General features: G+C 37.7%; 2 protein-coding genes across 2 annotated transcripts; both read left to right on the top strand.

Annotated features, from left to right (window-relative positions):
* The first annotated feature begins 752 nt into the window (after positions 1-752).
* On the top strand, positions 753-3,793 carry LOC125608268 (receptor-like protein 48). Its single transcript, XM_048778348.1, has one exon. The coding sequence runs from the start codon at positions 1,073-1,075 to the stop codon at positions 3,659-3,661; it is 2,589 nt and encodes an 862-aa protein (XP_048634305.1). The 5' UTR covers positions 753-1,072; the 3' UTR covers positions 3,662-3,793.
* Positions 3,794-5,126: 1,333 nt separating this feature from the next.
* Positions 5,127-8,337, top strand: LOC111215021 (receptor-like protein 48). Its single transcript, XM_022718015.2, has 2 exons — positions 5,127-6,320; positions 6,415-8,337. Exons 1-2 carry the CDS (start codon positions 5,720-5,722, stop codon positions 8,205-8,207), a joined length of 2,394 nt encoding a protein of 797 aa, XP_022573736.2. The 5' UTR covers positions 5,127-5,719; the 3' UTR covers positions 8,208-8,337.
* The last annotated feature ends 113 nt before the right edge of the window (positions 8,338-8,450 follow it).

The raw sequence follows: 8,450 nt of genomic DNA, 5'->3' as shown, positions 1-8,450 counted from the left end.
ATGCACACGTATAAAATTTATCGTTATCAACAAAAATTAACCTATTTAGCATAAACAAAAAAAATTAAAAGATTTTACATGCATCTCCTCATTTTGTAAACTATATCTTTTTAAAGTTTCAAATGATGTAATCTATATCTGTTCTATTAAAACAAGATCATGATCTATTGATAAATGTTACGTCTAACTATTTACGTCTATTGATTTAAACAATAATTAGAAAAGTCATCAAAGTAAAAAAGACTAACCCTATGTTTTCTATAAATATACACTAACCATTACATTAGAATAATCCTACGTTATATAACTGTATATAAATTAAATTTCTTTAACATATAATAAAAAATTACAGAAAATGTTACATATTTATGAAAACATGAAAAACAAAAAATTACAAACCAATATTATACTCACGGGTAAAAATCTAAAACATACAATATGATTACAAAGAAACGGGTACACAGAAATATAATTATAAAGAATCGAAGGTATGCTAGATCAACTTTTAAATTATTATTATTTTATAAAATATTTATGGCTAAGATTTATACATAAACATGCATACAAAAAAAAACACAAGTATAATTCTAAATAATACACAAATATACAAATTAAATTTCTAAGAAAAGATATACCCGTCTTTTGAAGGGCGGGTCAGAATCTAGTCGTTGATTAAAACAGAATATGTAAAAGAAAAGGAAGACGCAAATTAGAAGAACAGAGGAATCTTTATAGGGTAGGGGTAGGGGTAGGGGTAGGAGGGGGGTCACTGCCATTTTTAGTGTCACGGAGGAAAAAAGAATCTTCAGAGGCTAGTGAGTGTTTGGGCAATTGACTAACCCACCACACACGGCAGAAAAGTACGTTGTTTGTTGCTTGGGATACTCTGTAAGGTAAAAAAAACACGTTGTGGACCATATGCATCAATTAAGTCTTCAGAGGAGACTTCTTCTCTAGGAAAAAAGAAAGTCTTGACAGGAGACTTGTTAAGACAAGCTTTCACTTTTCTCTCTTTTCACAGTAAAAGAAACACACACAAAAAAATCAAATCTGAAAAAAAAAAAAAAACACGATGCATTCTTGTAGTGAGAGGAAGATGATGACAATATGGAGCTTGTGTTTAATTTTTTCTCTTTTTAACTCACTACTTATTTTTGCTTCTCCTGCTAAACAATTGTGTCGTTCAGACCAGAAGAATGCTCTTTTGGAGTTCAAGAGCGAGTTCCATTTCAATGCGATCGCGGGTAATGAGAAGACACAGAGGTGGACAAATACCACTGATTGCTGTTCTTGGGATGGTATCTCTTGTGATATTAAAACGGGCAATGTCGTTGAGTTAAATCTCTGGGGAAGTTCTCTCAATGGCTCGCTGAGATCTAATAGTAGTCTGTTTCGTCTACAACATCTTCAGAGCCTTAATCTTAGCTCCAATAATCTTGCCGGTATTCTGCCAGATTCCATCGGAAACTTCAAATACTTGAAGGTTTTGAAACTTTACGGATGCAGTTTCTTTGGAAATATTCCTTCTTCGCTCGGGAATCTTTCTTATCTCACTCATCTTGATCTTGATGGTAATGATTTCACTGGTGAACTACCAGAATCATTGAGCAACCTAAACCAACTAACAAAGTTGCTACTTGCATCGAGCAAGCTCACTGGGAACTTTCATCATGCACTATTGAATTTGAGTGAGCTCACGGCGATTGACTTTAGCTCTAACCAGTTCGAAGGTATGCTCCCATCTAACATGAGTAGCTTCTTCAAGTTGGAATACTTTGATATGAGCGTAAATTCATTTTCCGGACCTATTCCATCGTCACTTTTCATGATCCCTTCGTTGACCTGTCTTAACCTGGAGAAAAACATCTTCAGTGGCCCTGTGGAGATTGGGAATATCTCTTCACCATCTAAACTTCAGGAACTATCCCTTGGAGGAAACAATCTCAGTGGGCCAATCCCGGGATCTATATCCAAACTAGTTGGGCTCTCATATGTCGACCTCTCTTTTTGGGACACTGAGAGGGGCGTGGTGGATTTCAGCATCTTCTTGCATCTCAAGTCACTTACGTTGCTTGACATCTCCCATCTGAATTCAAGAAGTATGCTTGACTTGAGTCTTTTCTCAAATTTCACGTCACTTACCTTACTTCACCTTTCAGGGAATAATCTACATATCAGTTCAACTCTCCATCTTCCCTCACCTATAGGATCATTGGGTTTATCATCCTGCAATATTTCTGAGTTTCCAAAGTTTCTACGAACACAAACCGGTTTGTTCTTCTTAAACATTTCTGCCAATCAATTCCAAGGGCACGTACCAGAGTGGTTATGGAGACTTCCAGGACTGGGGTATCTAGATATTTCTCAGAATCTCTTCAGTGGTTTTGAAGGAACATCGGATGTTATTCAAAGAAGTCTGATAGAAATGCTTGATATAAGTTCAAACAGTTTCCAAGATCCATTTCCTTTGTTACCAAACTCTACTAGGATCATTTTAGCCTCTGACAATCAGTTTTCAGGAAACATTCCTACGAAAATATGTGAACTGTTGGCCCTTGAGACACTTGTTTTAACCAACAACAATTTCAGCGGTTCTCTTCCTCGGTGTTTTGAGAACTTCAATACTACCCTTTCGGTCTTGCATCTTCGAAACAACAGCCTCTCCGGTAATATCCCGGAGGAATTTTTCAGTGTCAGCTTGATATCACTTGATGTTGGTCGCAACAAGTTATCAGGAGAACTTCCCAAGTCTCTGATAAACTGCACTAAAATCGAGTTTCTGAACGTGGAAGACAATGAAATCAGTGACACGTTTCCCTTTTGGTTGCGGATGTTGCCCAGTTTACAGATTCTTGTCCTTCGTTCTAACAGGTTCCACGGACCAATATTTTCTCCAGGAGATTCTTTGAGTTTTCCTAAGCTGCGAATTTTCGACATTTCAGAAAATCTCTTCACTGGAGTCTTGCCATTGGATTACTTTGCTGGTTGGAGTACAATGTCATCGGTTGTATACATTGCATATGATAAGCTGCATAGGTTTATTGGTTTTACATTTTCAAACTACCATAAGTCGGTGGTTCTGGCGAACAAAGGTTCGAAAATGGAGCTTCTTGGGAGTAGTTTTCGAATCTACAAAACCATTGATGTCTCTGGAAATAGACTCGAAGGTGACATTCCTCAATCCATCGGGCTACTTAAGGAACTGATTATGCTCAACATGTCCAACAATGCTTTCACGGGGCATATTCCACCATCTCTGTCGAACTTGACCAATCTCCAGTCTCTAGATCTATCCCAAAACAGATTATCCGGCACGATCCCACCAGAGCTCGAGAAACTCACGTTTCTGGCGTGGATGAACTTCTCCAACAACATGCTCGAAGGTCCAATACCACAAGGCACTCAGATTCAAAGCCAAAATAGTTCTTCATTCGCACATAATCCTGGGCTGTGCGGTGCTCCTCTCAAAAGGTCATGCGGTGAAGGAGAAGAAGAAGCGAGAAAACAAGATGAAGAAAAGGAAGAAAAAGATCAAGTCTTGAGCTGGATTGCAGCTGCAATAGCTTATGCACCTGGTGTATTCTGTGGATTCGTCATCGGCCATATTCTGTCTTCATATAGACATGACTGGTTCTTGAGAATCTTTCGCTCTTTTGCATAATACAAGCATCAGAGGTCTGATGATATCTACTATGTTATAAGCTATAACTATGTTGTTTTTAAATTACTATTGTAATCAAGTCAAGAATTCTCTTTAGTTCTGTGTTTTTGGTGGAGTTAATTTCCTCTTTTCCTTAATAGTTTCGTGTCTCTGAAATCTTGTTGCAGGGTCACCTAAACGAACACACCAAAAGTAATGTTATGCATCTCCAATCTTTTTGCACTCCAACTCTATCTTCAATGTTGGAGAAGGGCTTGACCCTTCAACAAGACATTAAACAATGAATCGGCACATTTAAAAGGAAGTCAGTCAAAAACTCTAAATTCCATCCTTGTATAAACAAAGAGGAATCTACACCAGCCACCTAAGCTGCGACCATGATGTAAATGATGAAAAGCATCATGGACTGTCTTTCTTAGCAAGAAGAAAGTCTTTGGGGGGGTTGCAAATTGCGACCGAGCAATGTGGATTTGGCTTGAAAATTGTGTCTTCAGCTTTGAAAAATTCAAAGGAATTTTCAGCCAGTAAAGCGTTTCACCGTTTAACCCCCACCTCACGGCAGAGAAAATTGCATTTGTGGCTTTGAATTATTCGTAAGACTAAATCACTTTGTGGACCATTCAACATCAACTATTATTCAGAAGACTTGTCTTAAACAGATTTTACAGGCTTTTGATTCTATCTCGAAAACCCCTTTAGCCACATTCATCATTTCGTTATTTGTGTTTCCACATGGGCGGTCCTTTTGGACCTGGCTTTGCCACTATGATATAACAATTGGCTCATCACCCTGATCAGCAGTCAGAATATTCTCTTAAGCAACATGACTCCAACGGCTTAGCTGAACAAATATTATCGTTAGCCATATTCTAGGTCTTTTGAGTCTGTACTTTCAAGTTTTCTCAGTAATTCTTTGTTCATCTAATATGACATCTAGGCCAGGGCATTTTAACCTGGACCAAAAAATATCCGACCCGAAACCGAACCAAAAATTTACAAGTACCTTTTGGGTCTAAATTTCTTTTACCCGAAAGAATTGGAACCGAAAGGAACTGACCCGAATAGATCCGGTCCCGAAAAGATCCGATCCGAATAGATCCGACCCGATAAAAACCAATTTGTACCCAACTTAAAACATGTATATCTAAAACTATGATTTTTTGTGTTTTATTTTATATATATTATTTTATGATTTAGTTGAAATATCTTTTATTAACAACATTTGTTATTTATTTTGTAACATTTTTTAAGTAATATGAAGCTTTAAAATGTAAAATTTAGAGTTTAAAATTGTTTTATTTTAATTATTAATAGTTTCATTTAAGTTATTTTGTAAAATTTTAGATTTATATGACAAATATCGACTAAATTTGATGGTGTTGGGTATGCCATGTTCTTTTCAGATCCTACATGCCCGAACCCGACCCGGACCCGATTTGGACACGAAAAATTACGGATATTTTATGGGTATTTTAATTATAGATCCAAACCGACCTGGACCCGAGAAGAACAGACCCGGAAGTTTATAAGTATCTATTGGGTCTAAATATTTAAGACCCGAAAGACCTGGACCCGAAAAGAACCGGCTCGAACCCGACCCGAAGACTCGAACGCCCAGGCCTAATGACATCCAAGAAACAGCAAAACCACAAATATATTCATCTAATATGACATTCAAAAACAGCAAAATAAACTCATGGCATTCAAAAAACAGCAAAACTCAAATATAAGTTGTTATTTCGATTTTGAAAAGAGATTTTTTCTTGACAACAATATCTGTAAATGAAAACTTTGGAGTAACCAAACTATTGAAAATTAGTTGATTAGTAAAAATGTGTTTCATCCTCACTTTCACTGTAACGAACCAAGAAAAATAGACTTATTCGGTAACTGTTCTTTTGAAAAATCAACCGAATTTTCAGGCTCCACTCGGCCGAGAATTTTGATTAATCTGCACTACACGGTTTGCTAGCTCAAACTTTCGTTTCTTCCATAAATGCAAGAGCAACCAACATTACTCTTGTCTCAGACAAAAACAAAATCAAAGAAAAGAAAAACATGATACATTCTTGTAGTGAGAGGAAGATGATAACATGGCGCTTGTGTTTGGTCTTTTCTCTTTCATACTCAGTACTTGTTTTTGCTTCTCCTGCTAAGAATTTGTGTCGTCCAGACCAGAGGGATGCTCTTTGGGATTTCAAGAACGAGTTCATTGTTCAGAAGGATGATCGTTTGAGTTATTCAAATCCGAAGACAGAGTCTTGGAGGAACAACACTGACTGCTGTTCTTGGGATGGTGTCCGTTGTTATCTTCAGACAGGGAACGTCGTTGAGTTAAATCTGTGGGGCAGTTTTCTTAGTGGCCCTTTAAGATCTAATAGTAGTCTATTTAGACTACAACATCTGGAGATTTTGAATCTTGGATCCAATCCTAATCTTTATGGAAATATTCCTTCTTCACTCGGAAATCTTTCTTATCTTACTGATCTTGTTCTTTCTGATTGTGGTTTTACCGGTGAGCTACCAGATTCGATGGGTAACTTAAACAGGCTGATAGATTTGCGACTTTATAATAACAAGCTCCGTGGGAACTTTCCTCTTTTCCTTCTCAATTTAAGCGATATCACTCAGATCTCACTTAGTTCTAACAATTTCATAGGTATGTTCCCATATAAATATGGTGCTTTATTTCAACTAAATTTGAAAGTTGATGATTTAAATGACATTTTTCCCAAATGGATATTCATTTTCAGGATCTATTCCGTCATCTCTTTTCCTCAGCTCTTCCTTGGTCGTGCTTGAGCTGAGTGGAAATAATTTTAGCGGTCCTCTTGATATTGGGAATGTCTCTTCACCATCTAAGCTTCGAAATCTAGGCCTTGGAAGAAACAATTTCAGTGGACCAATGCTGGGATCTACATCGAAACTAGTCAGCCTCAAGGATCTTGACCTCTCTTTTTGGAGGGATAGTTTAAATTTCAGCATCTTCTTGCATCTCACGTCACTAGAGAGACTTGACCTCTCCTATCCGAATACCAGAATCATGGTTGACTTGGATCTTTTCTCACATTTCAAGTCACTTTGGGATCTTAATCTTTCAGGGAATAATTTGAAGATCAGTTCAACTCTCCATTTTCCCTCACCCATATATATGTTGAAGTTATCATCATGCAACATTTCTCACTTTCCAAAGTTTCTACAAAGCAAAACCAGTTTGTCTTATTTGGACATATCCGCGAATCAAATTGAAGGCCAAGTACCAGAGTGGTTATGGAGATTGCGGTATGTAGACATTTCTCAAAATTCCTTCAGCAGCTTTGAAGGACCATCGGATGTTTTTCAAAGAAGTGGCCGACAACCAAATTCTACAATGTTCTTTTTAGGCTCCGGTAATCTGTTTACGGGAGAGATTCCAAGAATGATATGTGAACTGGTTAATCTTCAGACACTTGTATTATCTAACAACAACTTCAGCGGTTTCATACCTCAGTGTTTTAAAAATTTCAATACTACTATTTCAGTCTTGCATCTTCAGAATAACAGTCTCTCTGGTGCTTTTCCTCAGGAATCTATCGGTGGTCGGTTGAGATCACTTGATGTTGGTCACAATAGGTTATCAGGTAAACTTCCCAAATCTTTGGTAAATTGTACTCAGCTCGAGTTTTTGAACGTGGAAGACAACAGATTCAATGACACGTTTCCATTCTGGTTGAGATCATTGCCTATTTTACAGTTTCTTGTCCTTCGTTCTAACAAGTTCCACGGGCCAGTATCTTTTCCTCAAGATTCTATGAATTTCTCCAAGCTACGAATCTTTGACGTTTCGCAAAATCTCTTCACTGGAGTATTGCCATCAGATTATTTTGCTGGTTGGAGTGCAATGTCATCACCGGTTGTATACGTGGAAGCTATTGTTCATATGTTAGTGTTCCAAAACTATCATAAATCGGTGGGTCTGACGAACAAAGGATCAAATATGGATCTGGTTGGGAGTGGTTTTAGAATCTACAAAACCATTGATGTCTCTGGAAATAGACTCGAAGGAGACATTCCTCAATCCATCGGCCTACTTAAGGAGCTCGTTGTGCTCAACATGTCAAACAATGCTTTCACGGGGCATATTCCACCTTCTTTGTCAAACTTGACCAATCTCCAGTCCCTAGATCTATCCCGAAACAGATTATCCGGCACAATCCCACCAGATCTCGAGAAACTCACGTTTCTGGCATGGATGAACTTCTCCAACAACATGCTCGAAGGTCCAATACCACAAGGCACTCAGATTCAAAGCCAAAACAGTTCTTCATTTGCACAAAATCCTGGGCTATGCGGTGCTCCTCTCAAAAGGTCATGCGGTGAAGGAGAAGAAGAAGCGAGAAAACAAGAGAAAGAAGATGAAGAAAAGGAAGAAAAAGATCAAGTCTTGAGCTGGATTGCTGCTGCAATAGGCTATGGACATGGTGTGTTTTGCGGATTTGTCATCGGCCATATTCTGTCATCATATAGACATGACTGGCTCATGAGAATCTTTCGTTCTTTTGCTTGATAAAAGAATTAGTTGCCTGATGATATCTAATCATCTATGTTGTTTTCAGATTACTATTATAATGTCGTAAATAATTCTCTTTTGTTGTATTGTTTTGCCACTCTTATTGAGAATCTGTGTTTTTAGTTAATTTCCTCTCTTCCTTAATAGTTTTGTGTCTCTGAAATCTTGTTGCAGGGTCACCTAAACGAACACATCCGTAGTAATATTATGCATCTCCAATCTTGTTGCACTCCAACCTAT

Source organism: Brassica napus, chromosome A4, assembly GCF_020379485.1.
Source record: "Brassica napus cultivar Da-Ae chromosome A4, Da-Ae, whole genome shotgun sequence".
Taxonomy (NCBI): domain Eukaryota; kingdom Viridiplantae; phylum Streptophyta; class Magnoliopsida; order Brassicales; family Brassicaceae; genus Brassica; species Brassica napus.
Note: the sequence above shows the minus strand (reverse complement) of the source record. Positions and strands in the feature narration are given on the sequence as shown.

Coding starts and splice junctions, on each gene's coding strand:
- LOC125608268 (XM_048778348.1), top strand. CDS start 1,073: ATGCATTCTTGTAGTGAGAGGAAGATGATGACAATATGGAGCTTGTGT.
- LOC111215021 (XM_022718015.2), top strand. CDS start 5,720: ATGATACATTCTTGTAGTGAGAGGAAGATGATAACATGGCGCTTGTGT. Junction 6,321..6,414: donor TAGTTCTAACAATTTCATAG/GTATGTTCCCAT, acceptor ATTCATTTTCAG/GATCTATTCCGTCATCTCTT.